At 39.8% G+C, this 27,655-nt stretch overlaps 1 protein-coding gene across 1 annotated transcript in view; it reads left to right on the top strand.

Annotated features, from left to right (window-relative positions):
- obscnb (obscurin, cytoskeletal calmodulin and titin-interacting RhoGEF b) overlaps positions 1-27,655 on the top strand; it is a 598,125-nt gene that overhangs the window by 201,732 nt on the left and 368,738 nt on the right. Inside the window, exons 41-49 of the mRNA XM_072254438.1 lie at positions 887-1,153; positions 4,791-5,057; positions 6,941-7,207; positions 11,748-12,014; positions 13,897-14,163; positions 15,815-16,081; positions 20,851-21,117; positions 22,769-23,035; positions 25,656-25,922. Coding sequence (XP_072110539.1) covers positions 887-1,153; positions 4,791-5,057; positions 6,941-7,207; positions 11,748-12,014; positions 13,897-14,163; positions 15,815-16,081; positions 20,851-21,117; positions 22,769-23,035; positions 25,656-25,922 — 2,403 coding nt within the window. The remainder of the gene's footprint in view (positions 1-886; positions 1,154-4,790; positions 5,058-6,940; positions 7,208-11,747; positions 12,015-13,896; positions 14,164-15,814; positions 16,082-20,850; positions 21,118-22,768; positions 23,036-25,655; positions 25,923-27,655) is intronic.

The raw sequence follows: 27,655 nt of genomic DNA, 5'->3' as shown, positions 1-27,655 counted from the left end.
CCAGTGATCAAAGTTCCAACTGATCTGGTCTCTACTCATAACTCTGGCACACTTGTCTTAATAGCATCCTTGTTATCCTTTTCTCCATGATCCCCACCTTAATCATGTTCTTCTGTTGTGACTGGATCTGTGGACAATATGCCAGATAGTTACTCGCCATGTACTCACTGCACCATTCATGTAGGCAAGCATGCTCTCTGCTGCCTTCACTACTTTGGCTATCTGTGTCATTACTTTCAGGAAATAATATATTGGCCCTTAGATCTTTCTGTTCTACAGCACCTCATAGAACCATGGCATTTGCTGCACAAGTCCTGCCTGGTTGTAACTTGTCAAAATGTGTCATTTCACAAGTGCCTATGTTCAATAAGAATGAAAGAGTGCAGGAAAAAAATTACAAGGATGTTGTTCAGACTTGAGGATCTGAGCTGTAAGGAACGGTTGTACAGGTTAGGAGTTTATTCCGTGGAGCATAGGAGAATGAGGGGTGATTTGATAGAGCTATACAAGATTATGAGGGGTGTAGATAGGGTAAATGGAAGCACAAATTTCCCACTGAGGTTAGGTGAAACTAGAACTAGAGGTCATGGGTTGAGAATGAAAAGTGAACTGTTTAAAGGGAACCTGAGGAGGAACAACTTCAGTCAGAGGGTAGTGAAAGTGTGGAATGGGATGTCAGTGGAAGTGTGTGTGTTGATCTGATTTCAACATCTAAGAAAAGTTTGGATAAAGACGTGGGCAGGAGGGGTATGGAGGTCTATGGTCCAGAGACATGTTGATGGGACTAAGCAGAATGACAGTCTGGTATGGACTATTTGATCAGCAATATCAGTCTTCAATCATAATTGAAGTATATCACCATGAACTTACTCATTGTTTCTCTTAGCCCTTCCTGTGCGTTTCAAAAAAGAGCTTCAGAATCAAGAAGCTGAAGAGGATAGTCCTGTCTCCCTGCGATGTGAAATCTCCAAACCAGATGCTCCAGTGGAATGGAGAAAGGGATCTGTGGTGCTTCATCCAAGTGAGAAGCATGTAATGAAACAAAAGGGTTCCTGTGTGGAGTTGATCATTCACAGCCTAAAAGTTGAAGATGCTGGAGAGTATACCTGCGATTCAGGGGATCAGAAAACATCAGGCTTTCTAAAAGTGAAGGGTATGGCATCTTTAATGACTAATTTATTCAGTTGTCTCAAAAGTTTTCATTCAGTACCTTATTGATAATTGTTAGAACCATAGAACCTCCAGCACAGAAACAGGCCTTTTGACCCTTCTTGGCTGTGCTGAACCATTCTCTGCCTAATCCCACTGACCTGCACACGGACCATATCCCTCCATACACCTCCCATCCATGTATCTGTCCAATTTATTCTTAAATATTAAAAAAGAACCCACATTTACCACCTCGTATGGCAGCTCATTCCATACTCCCACCACTCTCTGTGTGAAGAAGCCCCCCCTAATGTTCCCTTTAAACTTTTCCCCCCTCATCCTTAACCCATGTCCTCTGGTTTTTTTTCTCCCCTTGCCTCAGTGGAAAAAGCCTGCTTGCATTCACTCTATCTATACCCATCATAATTTTATATACCTCTATCAAGTCTCCCCTCATTCTTCTACGCTTCAGGGAATAAAGTCCTAACCTATTCAACCTTTCTCTGTAACTGAGTTTCTCAAGTCCTGGCAACAACCTTGTAAACCTTCTCTGTACTCTTTCAACCTTATTTATATCCTTCCTGTAATTTGGTGACCAAAACTGAACACAGTACTCCAGATTCGGCCTTATACAACCTCATCATAACATTCCAGCTCTTATACTCAATACTTCGATTAATAAAGGCCAATGTACCAAAAGCTCTCTTTACGACCCTATCTACCTGTGACGACACTTTTAGGGAATTTTGTATCTGTATTCCCAGATCTCTCTGTGCCACTGCACTCCTCAGTGCCTTACCATTAACCCTGTATGTTCTACCTTGGTTTGTCCTTCCAATGTGCAATACCTCACACTTGTCTGCATTAAACTCCATCTGCCATTTTTCAGCCCATTTTTCCAACTGGTCCAAGTCCCTCTGCAGGCTCTGAAAACCTTCCTTGCTGTCTACTACACCTCCAATCTTTGTATCATCCGCAAATTTGCTGATCCAATTTACGACATTATCATCCAGATCATTGATATAGATGACAGATAACAATGGACCCAGCACTGATTTAGTAGTCCCCTTTTCCTTCAATATGACCTTAGTATTATCAATTTGAAATACTTTTGCCTTAGCAAATTTGCAATGCAGCACATTTTGAAAATCTGAATTGCAAGATCATTTCTAGTCAAACTTTTCTTCTGTTTTGCAAATCAGATTAAAATATATTTGGCTATAATTTGGTAATTAGATATTCTGCACTCTATTAAACAGTATTAAAGTACTAAAGCAAAACTTAATCTGGTGATCTGAAGATTTTTTATGTTACTGACCTGACAAGTTCTCCACACTATCAAATATTACACCAAGAAAAAGTCAACATGCTCTAATAATGTCATAGAGTCATCGCATACAGCACAGAAAGCTAGGCCCTTCGACCACCTTGTCAACGTCAACTAAGGTAGCTTCCTGAGCTACTTCCATTGCTATCACCCACTTGACCTTATAAACGTCCAAATGTCATGTAAACTTTGCAATTGTAACCCAGTTCTACTATTTCCTGAAGCGGCTTATTCCATATGAAGCCCTCTTTTACTGGGCATCCCTTGAAATGCGTCTCGTCAGCCCCTCACGAACAACCAGTGCATTACGTGGTGAGAATCCTACCTTTCTCAAGCTTCGTATGTCTATGGTGTATATGACTTTGGTCCTGCCAGATCTGTGAGGTTGGGATGTCTTGCCCACCCAAACCCCAGTTTGTGTGAATACTGTGTGATTTATTGCCCCCAGGCAATCGCCCATTGTCATGAAATGACAGATTGAACTCTGCAGACAATGAATGTGAAGTATATTGAAGAACGTTGACTTGAGGAAACTGTTAATAAAAGAAAGAAACTAAAAGACATAAAGGCCCATTATACTTAAACAGTCACATGTTCATGGTGGAGCTCAAATCTTGAATTTGTTTGTAACTCAAGCACTGGACCCTTGATCTGTGTGAAAGCACAGATCACCTCCGAAGGTCACTGGAAATCTTGAATGGGAGTATTGGTCCTTTCTCCTTGAAACTACTCAACTCCACAAAGCACCTTGTGCAACAGGGAAAGCATCCACTATTAATTTCCCTCCTGTCCTCTCCCAGCTCCCACCACCAAAAACTTATCCACCTTGCGCTCTCTGAAACCCACTCCCAACTCTACCATCCTGATTGGCTGACACCACATTCCTAAATTGGTAAACAAAGCCTCTTATCTCAGCTCAAACCAAAACAAGCTGAAAGCAGAACAGACTGTTCTTACAAAAATGCTAAAATGAAATACCTACAGTATAGCAGTAGAGATCTTACCAAGGTGTTACACATATATCCACCACTCTTTGTGTGGCAAAACTTGCTCCTCAACTCACCTTTAAATCTTAAATCTCTTGCCTTAAATGTATGCCCTCTAGTTTTCGACTTTCCTCCCCTGTGAAAAGGACTGGGACCATTCTACTATCTGCCCCTCATGATTTCATAAATCTCGATCCGTGAGCTTCTTTTGTTCCAGGGGTCATTGTTCCAACTGATCTGGTATCTCCTCATAACTCTGGCACACCAGTCTTAACATCCTTGTGAACCTTTCCTGCATGGTCTCCAACTGAATCACATTCTTCCATGCTGACTAGATGAGTGGACAATATGCCAGATAGAGACTCAACAACATCTTGTACTCAGTGCACCATTCATGCTGGCAAGCATATCCTATACCGCCTTCACTACTTTGGCTATCTGTGTCGCTACACTTAGGAAATAATATATTGGCCCTTAGACCTTTCTGTTCTACAGCACTTCATAAAACCATGTCGTTTACTGTGTAAGTCCTGCCCTGGTGTAACTTGTCAAAACTTCACAACTGTCGAGTTCAATAAGACTGAAAGACTGCAGAAAACAATTGCAAGGATGTTACTTGGACTTGAGGACCTGGGTTACAAGGAAGGGTTGTATAGGTTTGGACTTTTGTCAAATCTCCCCTCATTCTCCTTTGTTCCAGGGAATAGAGGTATACAAAATTGAGGGCTGTAGATATGGTGAATGCAAAGAGACATTTTGCACTCAGGTTGGCTGAGACTAGAACTAGAGGACATGGGTTAAGAATGAAAGATGAATTTTTTAAGGGGAGTATGAGGAGGAACTTCTTCACTCAGAGGATCGTGAGAGTATGGAATGGACTGTCATTGGAAGTAGTGTTTATTGATCTGATTTCAACATTTAAGGACAGCTTGGATAAATACTTGGGCAGGAGGGTTATGCAGGTCTCTGGTCCAGAGACGAGTCGATGGAGCTAGGCAAAATAACATTCTAACATTGACAAGATGGGTAGAAAGGTCTGTTTCTGTGCTGTGGTTCTCCATGACTGTGAATTCTACCTATCATTCCTTTGCGTAGGTTTCAATTTGTTGTAGGTCCCATTGCATCCTTGGACAATCTTCCTAACTGTCCCCCTCACACCAATTTTGTTATCGTCCACTGACCTACTAATTAAACTGCCTACATTCACTCATAAATTATTAAAATGTCTGCGAGACGATGGGATATAATATTCTGTATTTGATCAGCAATATCATTCTTGAATCATAATTGAGTACATAAATCATAAACTTACTCATTGTCTCTCTTAGCCCTTCCTGTGCATTTCAAAAAAGAGCTTCAGAATAAGGAAGCTGAAGAGGACAGTACTGTCTCTCTGCGATGTGAAACCTCCAAACCAGATGCTCCAGTGGAATGGAGAAAGGGATCTGTGGTGCTTCATCCAAGTGAAAAGCATGAAATGAAACAAAAGGGTTCCTGTGTGGAGTTGATCATTCACAGCCTAAAAGTTGAAGATGCTGGAGAGTATACCTGCGATTCCAGGGATCAGAAAACATCAAGCTATCTAAAAGTGAAGGGTATGGCAGTAACCTCTTTAATGACTAATTTATTCAGTTGTCTCAAAAGTTTTCACTCAGTACCTTATTGATAATTGTTAGTCGTCCCCTTTTCCTTCAATGTGACCTTAGTATTAGCAATATGAAATACTACTTTTGCTCTATCAAATTTGCAATGCAGCAAATTTTGAAAACCTGAATTGCAATATGATTGCTAGTCAAACTTTTCTTCTATTTTAGATATGAGATTAAAATATATTGGGTTATAATTTAGTAATTAGATATTCTGCACTATATTAAAACTTTACACTATTAAAATATAAGAGCAAAACTTAACCTCGCACTGTAAATATTTTTTATGTGACTGACCAGGCAAGTTCTCCACTCTGTTAAATACTGCACTGTAATAGTCAACTTATTTTAATAATGTCATAGAGTCATTGCATACAGCACAGAATGCTCGGCCCTTTCACCAACTTGTCAGCGTCAGCCAAGATACCTTACAGAGCTAGTTCTATTTGCTATCACCCTGTTGATCTTATGAACATCCAAATGTCTTGTAAACTTTGTAATTGTAACCCACTTCTATTATTTCCATCAGCAGCTATTCCATATATCCATGGCCCTCTCTGTCGAAAAACATGCTCCTCAACTTGCCTTTAAATCTTTACTCACTTGTCTTAAATTTGTGCCCTCTATTTTTCAACTTCCCTTTCCTGTGAAAAATACTGTGTCCATTCTCCTACCTATGCCCTTCATGATTTTATAAATCTCTATCCATGCGCTTCTCTTGGTCCAGTGATCATAATTCCTGCTGATCTGGTCTCTCCTCATAACTCTAGCACACGAGTCTTAATAGCGTCCGTGTTATCCTTTGCATGGTCCCCACCTTAATCACATTCTTCCGTTGTGACTGGATCTGTGGACAATATGCCAGATGGTGACTCACCAACATCTTGTACTCAGTGTACCATTCATGTAGGCAAGCATGCTCTCTGCTGCCTTCGCTATTTGGGCTATGTGTGTTGCTACTTTTAGGAAATGTATTGACCCTTAGACCTTCCTGTTCTACAGCACTTCATAAAACCATGTCATTTACTGTGTAGGTCCTGCCCTGGTGTAACTTGTCAAAATATGTCACTTCACAACAGTCTTGAGTTCAATAAGACTGAAAGACTGCAGAAAACAATTACAAGGACGTTACTAGGATTTGAGGACCTGAGTTACAAGGAAGGGTTGTATAGGTTTGGACTTTATCAAATTTTCCCTCATTCTCCTTTGCTCCGGGGAATAGAGGTACACAAAATTGAGGGCTGTAGATATGGTGAATGCAAGGAGACATTTCGCACTGAGGTTGGCTGAGACTAGAACTAGAGGTCATGGGTTAAGAATGAAAGATGAATTGTTTAAGGGGAGTATGAGGAGGAACTTCTTCACTCAGAGGACCGTGAGAGTGTGGAATGGACTGTCAATGGAAGTAGTGTTTCTAGATCTGATTTCAACATTTAAGGAATGTTTGGACAAATATTTGGGCAGGAGGGGTATGCAGGTCTAAGGTTCAGAGATGAGTCGATGGGACTAGGCAGAATAATAGTCTAGCATTGACGAGATGGGCAGAAAGGTCTGTTTCTGTGCTGTAGTGCTCCATGACTGTGAATTCTACCTGACATTCTTTTGCCTGTGTTCCAGTCTGTTGTAGATCCTGTTGCATCCTCGAACAATCTTCTTTAACTGTCCCTCCCCACACCAATTTTGTTATCATCCACTGACTTACGAATCAAACCACCTACATTAGCTCCTATGTTATTAAAGTATATGAGAGACGACTGGATATTATTTGATCAGCAATATCATTCTTGAATCCTAACTGAAGTACATCACCATGAACTTACTGTCTTTCTTAGCCCTTCCTGTGCGTTTCAAAAAAGAGCTTCAGAATAAGGAAGCTGAAGAGGACAGTACTGTCTCTCTGCGATGTGAAATCTCCAAACCAGATGCTCCAGTGGAATGGAGAAAGGGATCTGTGGTGCTTCATCCAAGTGAGAAGCATGAAATGAAACAAAAGGGTTCCTGTGTGGAGTTGATCATTCACAGCCTAAAAGTTGAAGATGCTGGAGAGTATACCTGCGATTCAGGCGATCAGAAAACATCAGGCTTTCTAAAAGTGAAGGGTATGGCAGTAACCATCTTTAATGACTAACTTATTCAGTTGTCTCAAAAGTTGTCATTCAGTACCTTATTGATAATTGTTAAGTGTCCCCTTTTCCTTCAATGTGACCTTAGTATTAACAATTTGAAATACTTTTGCCTTATCAAATTTGCAATACAGCAAATTTTGAAAATCTGAATTGCAATATGATGGCTAGTCAAACATTTCTTCTATTTTAGATATGAGATTAAAATATATTTGGTTATAATTTAGGAATTAGATATTCTGCACTATGTTAAAACTTCCCACTACTGAAATATAAGAGCAAAATTTAACCTGGCACTGTAAATATTTTTTATGTGACTGACCAAGCAAATTCTCCACTCTGTTAAATACTGCACTGTAATAGTCAACTTATTTTAATAATGTCATAGAGTCATTGCATACAGCACAGAATGCTCGGCTCTTTCACCATCTTGTCAACATCAGCCAAGGTACCTTCCTGAGCTAGTTCTATTTTCTATCACCCTCTTGACCTTATGAACGTCCAAATGTTTTGTAAACTTTGTAATTGTAACCCACTTGTATTATCTCCATCAGCAGCTATTCCATATATCCATGGCCCTCTGTGGAAAAACTTGTTCCTCAACTTGCCTTTAAACCTTTAATCTCTTGTCTTAAATTTGTGTCCTCTATTTTTCAACTTTCCTTTCCTGCAAAAAAGACTGTGTCCATTCTCCTATCTATCCCCTTCATGATTTTATAAATCTCTATCCATGTGCTTCTCTTGTTCCAGTGATCAAAGTTCCAACTGATCTGGTCTCTACTCATAACTCTGGCACACCTGTCATAATAGCATCCTTGTTATCCTTTTCTGCATGGTCCCCACCTTAATCATGTTCTTCCGTTGTGAATGGATCTGTGGACAATATGCCAGATAGTTACTCGCCAACATACTGTACTCACTGCACCATTCATGTAGGCAAGCATACTCTATGCTGCCTTCACTACTTTGGCTATCTGTGTCATTACTTTCAGGAAATAATATATTGGCCCTTAGATCTTACTGTTCTACAGCACCTCATAGAACCATGGCATTTGCTGCGCAAGTCCTGCCTGGTTGTAACTTGTCAAAATGTGTCATTTCACAAGTGCCTATATCCAATAAGAATGAAAGAGTGCAGGAAAAAAATTACAAGGATGTTGTTCAGACTTGAGGATCTGAGCTATAAGAAATGGTTGTACAGGTCAGGAGTTTATTCCCTGGAGCATAGGAGAATGAGGGGTGATTTGATAGAGGTATACAAAATTATGGCGGGTGTAGATAGGGTAAATGGAAGCACACATTTTCCACTGAGGTTGGGTGAGACTAGAGTGAGAGGTCACGAGTTAAGGATGAAAAGTGAACTGTTTAAAGGGGAACCTGAGGAGGAACAACTTCAGTCTGAGGGTAGTGAGAGTGTGGAATGGGATGTCAGTGGAAGTGTGTGTGTTGATCTGATTTCAACATCTAAGAAAAGTCTGGATAAAGACATGGGCAGGAGGTCTATGGTCCAGAGACATGTTGATGGGACTAAGCAGAATAACAGTCTGGTGTGGACTATTTGATCAGCAATGTCATTCTTGAATCATAATTGAAGTATATCACCATGAACTTACTCATTGTCTCTCTTAGCCCTTCCTGTGCATTTCAAAAAAGAGCTTCAGAATCAAAAAGCTGAAGAGGACAGTACTGTCTCTCTGCAATGTGAAATCTCCAAACCAGATGCTCCAGTGGAATGGAGAAAGGGATCTGTGGTGCTTCATTCAAGTGAGAAGCATGAAATGAAACAAATGGGTTCCTGTGTGGAGTTGATCATTCACAGCCTAAAAGTTGAAGATGCTGGAGAGTATACCTGCGATTCAGGGGATCAGAAAACATCAGGCTTTCTAAAAGTGAAGGGTATGGCATCTTTAATGACTAATTTATTCAATTGTCTAAAAAGTTTTCATTCAGTACATTACTGATAATTGTTAGTAGTCCCCTTTTCCTTCAATGTGACCTTAGTATTGTCAATTTGAAATACTTTTGCCTTAGCAAATTTGCAATGCAGCAAATTTTGAAAATTTGATTGCAAGATGATTTCTAGTCAAACTTTTCTTCTGTTTTACAAATCAAATTAAAATATATTTTGCTATAATTTGGTAATTAGATATTCTGCACTCTATTAAACAGTATTAAAGTATTAAAGCAAAACTTAATCTGGCGATCTGAAGATTTTTGAAGTTACTGACCTGGCAAGTTCTCCACACTATCAAATAATATACCAAGAAATAGTCAACATGTTTTAATAATGTCATAGAGTCATCGCATACAGCACAGAAAGCTAGGTCCTTCGACCACCTTGACAACGTCAAGAAAGGTAGCTTCCTGAGCTAGTTCCATTGCTATCACCCTCTTGACCTTATGAACATCCAAATGTCATGTAAACTTTGCAATTGTAACCCCGTTCTACTATTTCCTGAAGCGGCGTATTCCATATGAAGCCCTCTTTTACTGGGCATCCCTTGAAATGCATCTCGTTAGCCGCGGCTCACAAACAGCCAGCGTATTACGTGGTGAGAATCCCATCTTTCTCAAGCATCGTATGTCTGCGGTGTATATGACTTTGGTCCTGCCAGATCTGTGAGGTTGGGATGTCTCGCCCCCCCAAACCTCGGTTTGTGTGAATGCTGTGTAATCGCCGATTGTCATGAAATGACAGATCGAACACTGCAGGCAATGAATGAGAAGTATATTGAAGTACGTTGACTTGAGCAAACTGTTAATAAAAGAAAGAAACTAAAAGACATAAAGGCCCATTATACTTAAACAGTCACATGTTCATGGTGGAGCTCAAATCTTGAACTTGTATGTAACTCAAGCACTGGACCCTTGATTTGTGTGAATACACGGATCACCTCGGAAGGTCACTCGAAATCTTGAATGGGAGAATTGGTCCTTCCTCCTTGAAGCCATTCAACTCCACAAAGCACCTTGTGCAACAGGGAAAGCATCCATTATCAATTTCCCTCCTGTCCAATCCCGGCTTCCACCACCAAAGCCTTGTCCGCCTCGCGCTCTCTGAAACCCACTCCCAACTCTACCATCCTGATTGGCTGATGCCACGTTCCTAAGTTGGAAAACAAAGCCTCTTTTCTGAGTTCAAACCAAAACAAGCTGAAAGCAGAACAGACTGTGCTTACAAAAATGCTAAAATGAAATACCTAAAGTGTAGCAGTAAAAATCTTACCAAGTTGTTACACATATATCCACCGTTCTCTGTGTGAAAAGACTTGCTCCTCAACTCACCTTTAAATCTTAAATCTCTTGCCTTAAATGTATGCCCTTTAGTTTTCGACTTTCCTCCCCTATGAAAAGGACTGTGACCATTCTACTATCTGCCCCTCATGATTTCATAAATCTCGATCCATGAGCTTCTTTTGTTCCAGGGATCTTTGTTCCAACTGATCTGGTATCTCCTCATAACTCTGGCACACCAGTCTTAACATCCTTGTGAAACTTTTCTGCATGGTCTCCAACTGAATCACATTCTTGCATGCTGAATAAATGAGTGGACAATATGCCAGATAGAAACTCACCAAAATCTTGTACTCAGTGCACCATTCATGTCAGCAAGCATGCCCTATTCCGCCTTCACTGCTTCGGCTATCTGTCACTACTTTTAGGAAATTATATATTGGCCCTTAGACCTTTCTGTTCTACAGCACTTCATAAAACCATGTCATTTACTGTGTAAGTCCTGCCCTGGTATAACTTGTTAAAACTTCACAACTGTCGAGTTCAATAAGACTGAAAGACTGCAGAAAACAATTGCAAGGATGTTACTCGGACTTGAGGACCTGGGTTACAAGGATAGTTTTGGACTTTATCAAATCTCCCCTCATTCTCCTTTGCTCCAGGGAATAGAGGTATACAAAATTGAGGGCTGTAGATATGGTGAATGCAAGGAGACATTTTGCACTGAGGTTGGCTGAGACTAGAACTAGAGGTCATGGGTTAAGAATGAAAGATGAATTGTTTAAGGGGAGTATGAGGAGGAACTTCTTCACTCAGAGGATCGTGAGAGTGTAGAATGGACTGTCATTGGAAGTAGTGTTTATTGATCTGATTTCAACATTTAAGGACAGTTTGGAATATATTCTTGGGCAGGAGGGTTATGCAGGTCTGTGGTCCAGAGACGAGTCGATGAAGCTTGGCAGAATAACAGTCTAGCATTGATGAGATGGGTAGAAAGGTCTGTTTCTGTGCTGTAGTGCTCCATGACTGTGTATTCTACCTATCATTCCTTTGCGTAGGTTTCAATTTGTTGTAGATCCCGTTGCATCCTCAGACAATCTTCCTAACTGTCCCCTCCACACCAATTTTGTTATCGTCCACTGACTTATGAATTAAACTGCCTACATTCACTCATAAATTATTAAAATATATGAGAGACGATGGGATATAATATTCTGTATTTGATCAGCAATATCATTCTTGAATCATAATTGAGTACATAAACGCTCATTGTCTCTCGTAGCACTTCCTGTACGTTTCAAAAAAGAGCTTCAGAATAAGGAAGCTGAAGAGGACAGTACTGTCTCTCTGCGATGTGAAATCTCCAAACCAGATGCTCCAGTGGAATGGAGAAAGGGATCTGTGGTGCTTCATCCAAGTCAGAAGCATGAAATAAAACAAAAGGGTTCCTGTGTGGAGTTGATCATTCACAGCCTAAAAGTTGAAGATGCTGGAGAGTATACCTGCGACTCCAGGGATCAGAAAACATCAGGCTTTCTGAAAGTGAAGGGTATGGTAGTAACCATCTTTAATGACTAATTTATTCAGTTGTCTCAAAAGTTTTCACTCAGTACCTTATTGATAATTGTTAGTCGTCCCCTTTTCCTTCAATGTGACCTTAGTATTAGCAATATGAAATACTACTTTTGCTCTATCAAATTTGTAATGCAGCAAATTTTGAAAATCTGAATTGCATTATGATTGCTAGTCAAACTTTTCTTCTATTTTAGATATGAGATTAAAATATATTGGGTTATAATTTAGTAATTAGATATTCTGCACTATATTAAAACTTTACACTATTAAAATATAAGAGCAAAACTTAACCTCGCACTGTAAAGATCTTTTATGTGACGGACCTGGCAAGTTCTCCGCACTGTTAAATACTGCACTGTAATAGTCAACTTATTTTAATAATGTCGTAGAGTCATTGCATACAGCACAGAATGCTCGGCCCTTTCACCAACTTGTCAACGTCAGCCAAGGTACCTTACTGAGCTGGTTCTATTTGTGATCACCCTCTTGACCTTATGAACATCGTCTTGTAACCTTTGTAATTGTAACCCACTTCTATTATTTCCATCAGCAGCTATTCCATATATCCATGGCCCTCTCTGTCGAAAAACATGCTCCTCAACTTGCTTTTCAATCTTTACTCACTTCTCTTAAATTTGTGCCCTCTATTTTTCAACTTTCCTTTCCTGTGAAAAAGACTGCGACCATTCTCCTATCTATGCCCTTCATAATTTTATAAATCTCTGTCCATGCGCTTCTCTTCTTCCAATGATCAAAGTTCCAACTGATCTGGTTTCTCCTCATAACTCTGGCACACGAGTCTTAATAGCGTCCATGTTATCCTTTTCTGCATGGTCCCCACCTTAATCACGTTCTTCCGTTGTGACTGGATCTGTGGACAATATGCCAGATGGTGACTCACCAACATCTTGTACTCAGTGTACCATTCATGTAGGCAGGCATGCTCTCTGCTGCCTTCACTATTTGAGCTATCTGTATTGCTACTTTTAGGAAATAATGTATTGACCCTTAGACCTTTCTGTTCTACAGCACTTCATAAAACCATGTCATTTACTGTGTAGGTCCTGCCCTGGTGTAACTTGTCAAAATATGTCACTTCACAACAGTCTGGAGTTCAATAAGACTGAAAGACTGCAGAAAACAATTGCAGGGATGTTACTAGGATTGAGTACCTGAGTTACAAAGAAGGGTTGTATAGGTTTGGACTTTATCAAATTTTCCTTCATTCTCCTTTGCTCCAAAGAATAGAGGTATACAAAATTGAGGGCTGTAGATATGATGAATGCAAGCAGACATTTTGCACTGAGGTTGGCTGAGACTAGAACTAGAGGTCATGGGTTAAGAATGAAAGATGAATTGTTTAAGGGGAGTATGAGGAGGAACTTCTTCAGTCAGGATCGTGAGAGTGTGGAATGGACTGTCAATGGAAGTAGTGTTTTTTGATCTGATTTCAACATTTGAGGAAAGTTTGGACAAATATTTGGGCAAGAGGGGTATGCAGGTCTCTGATCCAGAGATGAGTTATGGAACTAGGCAGAATAACAGTCTAGCATTGATGAGATGGGCAGAAAGGTCTGTTTCTGCGCTGTAGTGCTCCATGACTGTGAATCCTACCTGATATTCTTTTGCCTTAGTTCCAGTCTGTTGTAGATCCTGTTGCGTCCTCGAAGAATCTTCTTTAACTGTCCCTCCCCACACCAATTTTGTTATTATCCACTGACTTACGAATCAAACCACCTACATTAACTCCTATGTTATTAAAGTATATGAGAGACTGGATATTACTTGATCAGCAATATCATTCTTCAATCATAATTGAAATACATCACCATGAACTTACTCACTGTCTCTCTTAGCCCTTCCTGTGCGTTTCAAAAAAGAGCTTCAGAATAAGGAAGCTGAAGAGGACAGTACTGTCTCTCTGCGATGTGAAATCTCCAAACCAGATGCTCCAGTGGAATGGAGAAAGGGATCTGTGGTGCTTCATCCAAGTCAGAAGCATGAAGTGAAACAAAAGGGTTCCTGTGTGGAGTTGATCATTCATAGCCTGAAAGTTGAAGATGCTGGAGAGTATACCTGTGATTCAGGGGATCAGAAGACATCAGGCTTTCTAAAAGTGAAGGGTATGGCAGTAACCATCTTTAATGACTAGTTTTATTCAGTTGTCTCAAAAGTTGTCATTCAGTACCTTATTGATAATTGTTCTGTCCCCTTTTCCTTCAATGTGACCTAAGTATTATCAATTTGAAATACTTTTGCCTTATCAAATTTGCAATGCAGCAAATATTGAAAACCTGAATTGCAATGTGATTGATAGTCAAACATTTCTTCTATTTTAGATATGAGATTAAAATATATTTGGTTATAATTTAGTAATTAGATATTCTGCACTATGTTAAAACTTTACACTACTAAAATATAAGAGCAAAATTTAACCTGGCACTGTAAATATTTTTTATGTGACTGACCTGGCAAGTTCTCCACTCTGTTAAATACTGCACTGTAATAGTCAACTTACTTTAATAATGTCATAGAGTCATTGCATACAGCACAGAATGCTCGGCCCTTTCACCATTTTTTCAATGTCAACCAAGGTACCTTCCTGAGCTAGTTCTATTTGCTATCACCCTGTTGACCTTATGAACGTCCAAATGTTTTGTAATCTTTGCAATTGTAACCCACTTGTATAATTTCCATCAGCAGCTATTCCATATATCCATTGCCCTCTGTGGAAAAACTTGTTCCTCAACTTGCCTTTAAATTTTTAATCTCTTGTCTTAAATTTGTTGCCCTCTATTTTTCAACTTTCCTTTCCTGCGATAAAGACTGTGTCCATTCTCCTATCTATGCCCTTCATGATTTTATAAATCTCTATCCATGCGCTTCTCTTGTTCCAGTGATCAAAGTTCCAACTGATCTGGTCTCTACTCATAACTCTGGCACACCTGTCATAATAGCATCCTTGTTATCCTTTTCTGCATGTTCCCACCTTAATCATGTTCTTCCGTTGTGACTGGATCTGTGGATAGTATGCCAGATAGTGATCGCCAACATACTGTACTCACTGCACCATTCGTGTAGGCAAGCATGCTCTATGCTGCCTTCACTACTTTGGCTATCTGTGTCATTACTTTCAGGAAATAATATATTGGCCCTTAGATCTTACTGTTCTACAGCACCTCATAGAACCATGGCATTTGCTGCGCAAGTCCTGCCTGGTTGTAACTTGTCAAAATGTGTCATTTCACAAGTGCCTATATCCAATAAGAATGAAAGAGTGCAGGAAAAAAATTACAAGGATGTTGTTCAGACTTGAGGATCTGAGCTATAAGAAATGGTTGTACAGGTCAGGAGTTTATTCCCTGGAGCATAGGAGAATGAGGGGTGATTTGATAGAGGTATACAAAATTATGGCGGGTGTAGATAGGGTAAATGGAAGCACACATTTTCCACTGAGGTTGGGTGAGACTAGAGTGAGAGGTCACGAGTTAAGGATGAAAAGTGAACTGTTTAAAGGGGAACCTGAGGAGGAACAACTTCAGTCTGAGGGTATTGAGAGTGTGGAATGGGATGTCAGTGGAAGTGTGTGTGTTGATCTGATTTCAACATCTAAGAAAAGTCTGGATAAAGACATGGGCAGGAGGTCTATGGTCCAGAGACATGTTGATGGGACTAAGCAGAATAACAGTCTGGTGTGGACTATTTGATCAGCAATGTCATTCTTGAATCATAATTGAAGTATATCACCATGAACTTACTCATTGTCTCTCTTAGCCCTTCCTGTGCATTTCAAAAAAGAGCTTCAGAATCAAAAAGCTGAAGAGGACAGTACTGTCTCTCTGCAATGTGAAATCTCCAAACCAGATGCTCCAGTGGAATGGAGAAAGGGATCTGTGGTGCTTCATTCAAGTGAGAAGCATGAAATGAAACAAATGGGTTCCTGTGTGGAGTTGATCATTCACAGCCTAAAAGTTGAAGATGCTGGAGAGTATACCTGCGATTCAGGGGATCAGAAAACATCAGGCTTTCTAAAAGTGAAGGGTATGGCATCTTTAATGACTAATTTATTCAATTGTCTAAAAAGTTTTCATTCAGTACATTACTGATAATTGTTAGTAGTCCCCTTTTCCTTCAATGTGACCTTAGTATTGTCAATTTGAAATACTTTTGCCTTAGCAAATTTGCAATGCAGCAAATTTTGAAAATTTGATTGCAAGATGATTTCTAGTCAAACTTTTCTTCTGTTTTACAAATCAAATTAAAATATATTTTGCTATAATTTGGTAATTAGATATTCTGCACTCTATTAAACAGTATTAAAGTATTAAAGCAAAACTTAATCTGGCGATCTGAAGATTTTTGAAGTTACTGACCTGGCAAGTTCTCCACACTATCAAATAATACACCAAGAAATAGTCAACATGTTTTAATAATGTCATAGAGTCATCGCATACAGCACAGAAAGCTAGGTCCTTCGACCACCTTGACAACGTCAAGAAAGGTAGCTTCCTGAGCTAGTTCCATTGCTATCACCCTCTTGACCTTATGAACATCCAAATGTCATGTAAACTTTGCAATTGTAACCCCGTTCTACTATTTCCTGAAGCGGCGTATTCCATATGAAGCCCTCTTTTACTGGGCATCCCTTGAAATGCATCTCGTTAGCCGCGGCTCACAAACAGCCAGCGTATTACGTGGTGAGAATCCCATCTTTCTCAAGCATCGTATGTCTGCGGTGTATATGACTTTGGTCCTGCCAGATCTGTGAGGTTGGGATGGCTCGCCCCCCCAAACCTCGGTTTGTGTGAATGCTGTGTAATCGCCGATTGTCATGAAATGACAGATCGAACACTGCAGGCAATGAATGAGAAGTATATTGAAGTACGTTGACTTGAGCAAACTGTTAATAAAAGAAAGAAACTAAAAGACATAAAGGCCCATTATACTTAAACAGTCACATGTTCATGGTGGAGCTCAAATCTTGAACTTGTATGTAACTCAAGCACTGGACCCTTGATCTGTGTGAATGCAAAGATCACCTTCGAAGGTCACTCGAAATCTTGAATGGGAGAATTGGTCCTTCCTCCTTGAAGCCATTCAACTCCACAAAGCACCTTGTGCAACAGGGAAAGCATCCATTATCAATTTCCCTCCTGTCCAATCCCGGCTTCCACCACCAAAGCCTTGTCCGCCTCGCGCTCTCTGAAACCCACTCCCAACTCTACCATCCTGATTGGCTGATGCCACGTTCCTAAGTTGGAAAACAAAGCCTCTTTTCTGAGTTCAAACCAAAACAAGCTGAAAGCAGAACAGACTGTGCTTACAAAAATGCTAAAATGAAATACCTAAAGTGTAGCAGTAAAAATCTTACCAAGTTGTTACACATATATCCACCGTTCTCTGTGTGAAAAGACTTGCTCCTCAACTCACCTTTAAATCTTAAATCTCTTGCCTTAAATGTATGCCCTTTAGTTTTCGACTTTCCTCCCCTATGAAAAGGACTGTGACCATTCTACTATCTGCCCCTCATGATTTCATAAATCTCGATCCATGAGCTTCTTTTGTTCCAGGGATCTTTGTTCCAACTGATCTGGTATCTCCTCATAACTCTGGCACACCAGTCTTAACATCCTTGTGAAACTTTTCTGCATGGTCTCCAACTGAATCACATTCTTGCATGCTGAATAAATGAGTGGACAATATGCCAGATAGAAACTCACCAAAATCTTGTACTCAGTGCACCATTCATGTCAGCAAGCATGCCCTATTCCGCCTTCACTGCTTCGGCTATCTGTCACTACTTTTAGGAAATTATATATTGGCCCTTAGACCTTTCTGTTCTACAGCACTTCATAAAACCATGTCATTTACTGTGTAAGTCCTGCCCTGGTATAACTTGTTAAAACTTCACAACTGTCGAGTTCAATAAGACTGAAAGACTGCAGAAAACAATTGCAAGGATGTTACTCGGACTTGAGGACCTGGGTTACAAGGATAGTTTTGGACTTTATCAAATCTCCCCTCATTCTCCTTTGCTCCAGGGAATAGAGGTATACAAAATTGAGGGCTGTAGATATGGTGAATGCAAGGAGACATTTTGCACTGAGGTTGGCTGAGACTAGAACTAGAGGTCATGGGTTAAGAATGAAAGATGAATTGTTTAAGGGGAGTATGAGGAGGAACTTCTTCACTCAGAGGATCGTGAGAGTGTAGAATGGACTGTCATTGGAAGTAGTGTTTATTGATCTGATTTCAACATTTAAGGACAGTTTGGAATATATTCTTGGGCAGGAGGGTTATGCAGGTCTGTGGTCCAGAGACGAGTCGATGAAGCTTGGCAGAATAACAGTCTAGCATTGATGAGATGGGTAGAAAGGTCTGTTTCTGTGCTGTAGTGCTCCATGACTGTGTATTCTACCTATCATTCCTTTGCGTAGGTTTCAATTTGTTGTAGATCCCGTTGCATCCTCAGACAATCTTCCTAACTGTCCCCTCCACACCAATTTTGTTATCGTCCACTGACTTATGAATTAAACTGCCTACATTCACTCATAAATTATTAAAATATATGAGAGACGATGGGATATAATATTCTGTATTTGATCAGCAATATCATTCTTGAATCATAATTGAGTACATAAACGCTCATTGTCTCTCGTAGCACTTCCTGTACGTTTCAAAAAAGAGCTTCAGAATAAGGAAGCTGAAGAGGACAGTACTGTCTCTCTGCGATGTGAAATCTCCAAACCAGATGCTCCAGTGGAATGGAGAAAGGGATCTGTGGTGCTTCATCCAAGTCAGAAGCATGAAATAAAACAAAAGGGTTCCTGTGTGGAGTTGATCATTCACAGCCTAAAAGTTGAAGATGCTGGAGAGTATACCTGCGACTCCAGGGATCAGAAAACATCAGGCTTTCTGAAAGTGAAGGGTATGGTAGTAACCATCTTTAATGACTAATTTATTCAGTTGTCTCAAAAGTTTTCACTCAGTACCTTATTGATAATTGTTAGTCGTCCCCTTTTCCTTCAATGTGACCTTAGTATTAGCAATATGAAATACTACTTTTGCTCTATCAAATTTGTAATGCAGCAAATTTTGAAAATCTGAATTGCATTATGATTGCTAGTCAAACTTTTCTTCTATTTTAGATATGAGATTAAAATATATTGGGTTATAATTTAGTAATTAGATATTCTGCACTATATTAAAACTTTACACTATTAAAATATAAGAGCAAAACTTAACCTCGCACTGTAAAGATCTTTTATGTGACGGACCTGGCAAGTTCTCCGCACTGTTAAATACTGCACTGTAATAGTCAACTTATTTTAATAATGTCGTAGAGTCATTGCATACAGCACAGAATGCTCGGCCCTTTCACCAACTTGTCAACGTCAGCCAAGGTACCTTACTGAGCTGGTTCTATTTGTGATCACCCTCTTGACCTTATGAACATCGTCTTGTAACCTTTGTAATTGTAACCCACTTCTATTATTTCCATCAGCAGCTATTCCATATATCCATGGCCCTCTCTGTCGAAAAACATGCTCCTCAACTTGCTTTTCAATCTTTACTCACTTCTCTTAAATTTGTGCCCTCTATTTTTCAACTTTCCTTTCCTGTGAAAAAGACTGCGACCATTCTCCTATCTATGCCCTTCATAATTTTATAAATCTCTGTCCATGCGCTTCTCTTCTTCCAATGATCAAAGTTCCAACTGATCTGGTTTCTCCTCATAACTCTGGCACACGAGTCTTAATAGCGTCCATGTTATCCTTTTCTGCATGGTCCCCACCTTAATCACGTTCTTCCGTTGTGACTGGATCTGTGGACAATATGCCAGATGGTGACTCACCAACATCTTGTACTCAGTGTACCATTCATGTAGGCAGGCATGCTCTCTGCTGCCTTCACTATTTGAGCTATCTGTATTGCTACTTTTAGGAAATAATGTATTGACCCTTAGACCTTTCTGTTCTACAGCACTTCATAAAACCATGTCATTTACTGTGTAGGTCCTGCCCTGGTGTAACTTGTCAAAATATGTCACTTCACAACAGTCTGGAGTTCAATAAGACTGAAAGACTGCAGAAAACAATTGCAGGGATGTTACTAGGATTGAGTACCTGAGTTACAAAGAAGGGTTGTATAGGTTTGGACTTTATCAAATTTTCCTTCATTCTCCTTTGCTCCAAAGAATAGAGGTATACAAAATTGAGGGCTGTAGATATGATGAATGCAAGCAGACATTTTGCACTGAGGTTGGCTGAGACTAGAACTAGAGGTCATGGGTTAAGAATGAAAGATGAATTGTTTAAGGGGAGTATGAGGAGGAACTTCTTCAGTCAGGATCGTGAGAGTGTGGAATGGACTGTCAATGGAAGTAGTGTTTTTTGATCTGATTTCAACATTTGAGGAAAGTTTGGACAAATATTTGGGCAAGAGGGGTATGCAGGTCTCTGATCCAGAGATGAGTTATGGAACTAGGCAGAATAACAGTCTAGCATTGATGAGATGGGCAGAAAGGTCTGTTTCTGCGCTGTAGTGCTCCATGACTGTGAATCCTACCTGATATTCTTTTGCCTTAGTTCCAGTCTGTTGTAGATCCTGTTGCGTCCTCGAAGAATCTTCTTTAACTGTCCCTCCCCACACCAATTTTGTTATTATCCACTGACTTACGAATCAAACCACCTACATTAACTCCTATGTTATTAAAGTATATGAGAGACTGGATATTACTTGATCAGCAATATCATTCTTCAATCATAATTGAAATACATCACCATGAACTTACTCACTGTCTCTCTTAGCCCTTCCTGTGCGTTTCAAAAAAGAGCTTCAGAATAAGGAAGCTGAAGAGGACAGTACTGTCTCTCTGCGATGTGAAATCTCCAAACCAGATGCTCCAGTGGAATGGAGAAAGGGATCTGTGGTGCTTCATCCAAGTCAGAAGCATGAAGTGAAACAAAAGGGTTCCTGTGTGGAGTTGATCATTCATAGCCTGAAAGTTGAAGATGCTGGAGAGTATACCTGTGATTCAGGGGATCAGAAGACATCAGGCTTTCTAAAAGTGAAGGGTATGGCAGTAACCATCTTTAATGACTAGTTTTATTCAGTTGTCTCAAAAGTTGTCATTCAGTACCTTATTGATAATTGTTCTGTCCCCTTTTCCTTCAATGTGACCTAAGTATTATCAATTTGAAATACTTTTGCCTTATCAAATTTGCAATGCAGCAAATATTGAAAACCTGAATTGCAATGTGATTGATAGTCAAACATTTCTTCTATTTTAGATATGAGATTAAAATATATTTGGTTATAATTTAGTAATTAGATATTCTGCACTATGTTAAAACTTTACACTACTAAAATATAAGAGCAAAATTTAACCTGGCACTGTAAATATTTTTTATGTGACTGACCTGGCAAGTTCTCCACTCTGTTAAATACTGCACTGTAATAGTCAACTTACTTTAATAATGTCATAGAGTCATTGCATACAGCACAGAATGCTCGGCCCTTTCACCATTTTTTCAATGTCAACCAAGGTACCTTCCTGAGCTAGTTCTATTTGCTATCACCCTGTTGACCTTATGAACGTCCAAATGTTTTGTAATCTTTGCAATTGTAACCCACTTGTATAATTTCCATCAGCAGCTATTCCATATATCCATTGCCCTCTGTGGAAAAACTTGTTCCTCAACTTGCCTTTAAATTTTTAATCTCTTGTCTTAAATTTGTTGCCCTCTATTTTTCAACTTTCCTTTCCTGCGATAAAGACTGTGTCCATTCTCCTATCTATGCCCTTCATGATTTTATAAATCTCTATCCATGCGCTTCTCTTGTTCCAGTGATCAAAGTTCCAACTGATCTGGTCTCTACTCATAACTCTGGCACACCTGTCATAATAGCATCCTTGTTATCCTTTTCTGCATGTTCCCACCTTAATCATGTTCTTCCGTTGTGACTGGATCTGTGGATAGTATGCCAGATAGTGATCGCCAACATACTGTACTCACTGCACCATTCGTGTAGGCAAGCATGCTCTATGCTGCCTTCACTACTTTGGCTATCTGTGTCATTACTTTCAGGAAATAATATATTGGCCCTTAGATCTTACTGTTCTACAGCACCTCATAGAACCATGGCATTTGCTGCGCAAGTCCTGCCTGGTTGTAACTTGTCAAAATGTGTCATTTCACAAGTGCCTATATCCAATAAGAATGAAAGAGTGCAGGAAAAAAATTACAAGGATGTTGTTCAGACTTGAGGATCTGAGCTATAAGAAATGGTTGTACAGGTCAGGAGTTTATTCCCTGGAGCATAGGAGAATGAGGGGTGATTTGATAGAGGTATACAAAATTATGGCGGGTGTAGATAGGGTAAATGGAAGCACACATTTTCCACTGAGGTTGGGTGAGACTAGAGTGAGAGGTCACGAGTTAAGGATGAAAAGTGAACTGTTTAAAGGGGAACCTGAGGAGGAACAACTTCAGTCTGAGGGTATTGAGAGTGTGGAATGGGATGTCAGTGGAAGTGTGTGTGTTGATCTGATTTCAACATCTAAGAAAAGTCTGGATAAAGACATGGGCAGGAGGTCTATGGTCCAGAGACATGTTGATGGGACTAAGCAGAATAACAGTCTGGTGTGGACTATTTGATCAGCAATGTCATTCTTGAATCATAATTGAAGTATATCACCATGAACTTACTCATTGTCTCTCTTAGCCCTTCCTGTGCATTTCAAAAAAGAGCTTCAGAATCAAAAAGCTGAAGAGGACAGTACTGTCTCTCTGCAATGTGAAATCTCCAAACCAGATGCTCCAGTGGAATGGAGAAAGGGATCTGTGGTGCTTCATTCAAGTGAGAAGCATGAAATGAAACAAATGGGTTCCTGTGTGGAGTTGATCATTCACAGCCTAAAAGTTGAAGATGCTGGAGAGTATACCTGCGATTCAGGGGATCAGAAAACATCAGGCTTTCTAAAAGTGAAGGGTATGGCATCTTTAATGACTAATTTATTCAATTGTCTAAAAAGTTTTCATTCAGTACATTACTGATAATTGTTAGTAGTCCCCTTTTCCTTCAATGTGACCTTAGTATTGTCAATTTGAAATACTTTTGCCTTAGCAAATTTGCAATGCAGCAAATTTTGAAAATTTGATTGCAAGATGATTTCTAGTCAAACTTTTCTTCTGTTTTACAAATCAAATTAAAATATATTTTGCTATAATTTGGTAATTAGATATTCTGCACTCTATTAAACAGTATTAAAGTATTAAAGCAAAACTTAATCTGGCGATCTGAAGATTTTTGAAGTTACTGACCTGGCAAGTTCTCCACACTATCAAATAATACACCAAGAAATAGTCAACATGTTTTAATAATGTCATAGAGTCATCGCATACAGCACAGAAAGCTAGGTCCTTCGACCACCTTGACAACGTCAAGAAAGGTAGCTTCCTGAGCTAGTTCCATTGCTATCACCCTCTTGACCTTATGAACATCCAAATGTCATGTAAACTTTGCAATTGTAACCCCGTTCTACTATTTCCTGAAGCGGCGTATTCCATATGAAGCCCTCTTTTACTGGGCATCCCTTGAAATGCATCTCGTTAGCCGCGGCTCACAAACAGCCAGCGTATTACGTGGTGAGAATCCCATCTTTCTCAAGCATCGTATGTCTGCGGTGTATATGACTTTGGTCCTGCCAGATCTGTGAGGTTGGGATGGCTCGCCCCCCCAAACCTCGGTTTGTGTGAATGCTGTGTAATCGCCGATTGTCATGAAATGACAGATCGAACACTGCAGGCAATGAATGAGAAGTATATTGAAGTACGTTGACTTGAGCAAACTGTTAATAAAAGAAAGAAACTAAAAGACATAAAGGCCCATTATACTTAAACAGTCACATGTTCATGGTGGAGCTCAAATCTTGAACTTGTATGTAACTCAAGCACTGGACCCTTGATCTGTGTGAATGCAAAGATCACCTTCGAAGGTCACTCGAAATCTTGAATGGGAGAATTGGTCCTTCCTCCTTGAAGCCATTCAACTCCACAAAGCACCTTGTGCAACAGGGAAAGCATCCATTATCAATTTCCCTCCTGTCCAATCCCGGCTTCCACCACCAAAGCCTTGTCCGCCTCGCGCTCTCTGAAACCCACTCCCAACTCTACCATCCTGATTGGCTGATGCCACGTTCCTAAGTTGGAAAACAAAGCCTCTTTTCTGAGTTCAAACCAAAACAAGCTGAAAGCAGAACAGACTGTGCTTACAAAAATGCTAAAATGAAATACCTAAAGTGTAGCAGTAAAAATCTTACCAAGTTGTTACACATATATCCACCGTTCTCTGTGTGAAAAGACTTGCTCCTCAACTCACCTTTAAATCTTAAATCTCTTGCCTTAAATGTATGCCCTTTAGTTTTCGACTTTCCTCCCCTATGAAAAGGACTGTGACCATTCTACTATCTGCCCCTCATGATTTCATAAATCTCGATCCATGAGCTTCTTTTGTTCCAGGGATCTTTGTTCCAACTGATCTGGTATCTCCTCATAACTCTGGCACACCAGTCTTAACATCCTTGTGAAACTTTTCTGCATGGTCTCCAACTGAATCACATTCTTGCATGCTGAATAAATGAGTGGACAATATGCCAGATAGAAACTCACCAAAATCTTGTACTCAGTGCACCATTCATGTCAGCAAGCATGCCCTATTCCGCCTTCACTGCTTCGGCTATCTGTCACTACTTTTAGGAAATTATATATTGGCCCTTAGACCTTTCTGTTCTACAGCACTTCATAAAACCATGTCATTTACTGTGTAAGTCCTGCCCTGGTATAACTTGTTAAAACTTCACAACTGTCGAGTTCAATAAGACTGAAAGACTGCAGAAAACAATTGCAAGGATGTTACTCGGACTTGAGGACCTGGGTTACAAGGATAGTTTTGGACTTTATCAAATCTCCCCTCATTCTCCTTTGCTCCAGGGAATAGAGGTATACAAAATTGAGGGCTGTAGATATGGTGAATGCAAGGAGACATTTTGCACTGAGGTTGGCTGAGACTAGAACTAGAGGTCATGGGTTAAGAATGAAAGATGAATTGTTTAAGGGGAGTATGAGGAGGAACTTCTTCACTCAGAGGATCGTGAGAGTGTAGAATGGACTGTCATTGGAAGTAGTGTTTATTGATCTGATTTCAACATTTAAGGACAGTTTGGAATATATTCTTGGGCAGGAGGGTTATGCAGGTCTGTGGTCCAGAGACGAGTCGATGAAGCTTGGCAGAATAACAGTCTAGCATTGATGAGATGGGTAGAAAGGTCTGTTTCTGTGCTGTAGTGCTCCATGACTGTGTATTCTACCTATCATTCCTTTGCGTAGGTTTCAATTTGTTGTAGATCCCGTTGCATCCTCAGACAATCTTCCTAACTGTCCCCTCCACACCAATTTTGTTATCGTCCACTGACTTATGAATTAAACTGCCTACATTCACTCATAAATTATTAAAATATATGAGAGACGATGGGATATAATATTCTGTATTTGATCAGCAATATCATTCTTGAATCATAATTGAGTACATAAACGCTCATTGTCTCTCGTAGCACTTCCTGTACGTTTCAAAAAAGAGCTTCAGAATAAGGAAGCTGAAGAGGACAGTACTGTCTCTCTGCGATGTGAAATCTCCAAACCAGATGCTCCAGTGGAATGGAGAAAGGGATCTGTGGTGCTTCATCCAAGTCAGAAGCATGAAATAAAACAAAAGGGTTCCTGTGTGGAGTTGATCATTCACAGCCTAAAAGTTGAAGATGCTGGAGAGTATACCTGCGACTCCAGGGATCAGAAAACATCAGGCTTTCTGAAAGTGAAGGGTATGGTAGTAACCATCTTTAATGACTAATTTATTCAGTTGTCTCAAAAGTTTTCACTCAGTACCTTATTGATAATTGTTAGTCGTCCCCTTTTCCTTCAATGTGACCTTAGTATTAGCAATATGAAATACTACTTTTGCTCTATCAAATTTGTAATGCAGCAAATTTTGAAAATCTGAATTGCATTATGATTGCTAGTCAAACTTTTCTTCTATTTTAGATATGAGATTAAAATATATTGGGTTATAATTTAGTAATTAGATATTCTGCACTATATTAAAACTTTACACTATTAAAATATAAGAGCAAAACTTAACCTCGCACTGTAAAGATCTTTTATGTGACGGACCTGGCAAGTTCTCCGCACTGTTAAATACTGCACTGTAATAGTCAACTTATTTTAATAATGTCGTAGAGTCATTGCATACAGCACAGAATGCTCGGCCCTTTCACCAACTTGTCAACGTCAGCCAAGGTACCTTACTGAGCTGGTTCTATTTGTGATCACCCTCTTGACCTTATGAACATCGTCTTGTAACCTTTGTAATTGTAACCCACTTCTATTATTTCCATCAGCAGCTATTCCATATATCCATGGCCCTCTCTGTCGAAAAACATGCTCCTCAACTTGCTTTTCAATCTTTACTCACTTCTCTTAAATTTGTGCCCTCTATTTTTCAACTTTCCTTTCCTGTGAAAAAGACTGCGACCATTCTCCTATCTATGCCCTTCATAATTTTATAAATCTCTGTCCATGCGCTTCTCTTCTTCCAATGATCAAAGTTCCAACTGATCTGGTTTCTCCTCATAACTCTGGCACACGAGTCTTAATAGCGTCCATGTTATCCTTTTCTGCATGGTCCCCACCTTAATCACGTTCTTCCGTTGTGACTGGATCTGTGGACAATATGCCAGATGGTGACTCACCAACATCTTGTACTCAGTGTACCATTCATGTAGGCAGGCATGCTCTCTGCTGCCTTCACTATTTGAGCTATCTGTATTGCTACTTTTAGGAAATAATGTATTGACCCTTAGACCTTTCTGTTCTACAGCACTTCATAAAACCATGTCATTTACTGTGTAGGTCCTGCCCTGGTGTAACTTGTCAAAATATGTCACTTCACAACAGTCTGGAGTTCAATAAGACTGAAAGACTGCAGAAAACAATTGCAGGGATGTTACTAGGATTGAGTACCTGAGTTACAAAGAAGGGTTGTATAGGTTTGGACTTTATCAAATTTTCCTTCATTCTCCTTTGCTCCAAAGAATAGAGGTATACAAAATTGAGGGCTGTAGATATGATGAATGCAAGCAGACATTTTGCACTGAGGTTGGCTGAGACTAGAACTAGAGGTCATGGGTTAAGAATGAAAGATGAATTGTTTAAGGGGAGTATGAGGAGGAACTTCTTCAGTCAGGATCGTGAGAGTGTGGAATGGACTGTCAATGGAAGTAGTGTTTTTTGATCTGATTTCAACATTTGAGGAAAGTTTGGACAAATATTTGGGCAAGAGGGGTATGCAGGTCTCTGATCCAGAGATGAGTTATGGAACTAGGCAGAATAACAGTCTAGCATTGATGAGATGGGCAGAAAGGTCTGTTTCTGCGCTGTAGTGCTCCATGACTGTGAATCCTACCTGATATTCTTTTGCCTTAGTTCCAGTCTGTTGTAGATCCTGTTGCGTCCTCGAAGAATCTTCTTTAACTGTCCCTCCCCACACCAATTTTGT

This window comes from Mobula birostris, chromosome 3 (assembly GCF_030028105.1).
Source record: "Mobula birostris isolate sMobBir1 chromosome 3, sMobBir1.hap1, whole genome shotgun sequence".
NCBI classification, from domain to species: Eukaryota; Metazoa; Chordata; class Chondrichthyes; order Myliobatiformes; family Myliobatidae; genus Mobula; species Mobula birostris.
This window is presented reverse-complemented; position numbering and strand designations above follow the sequence as displayed.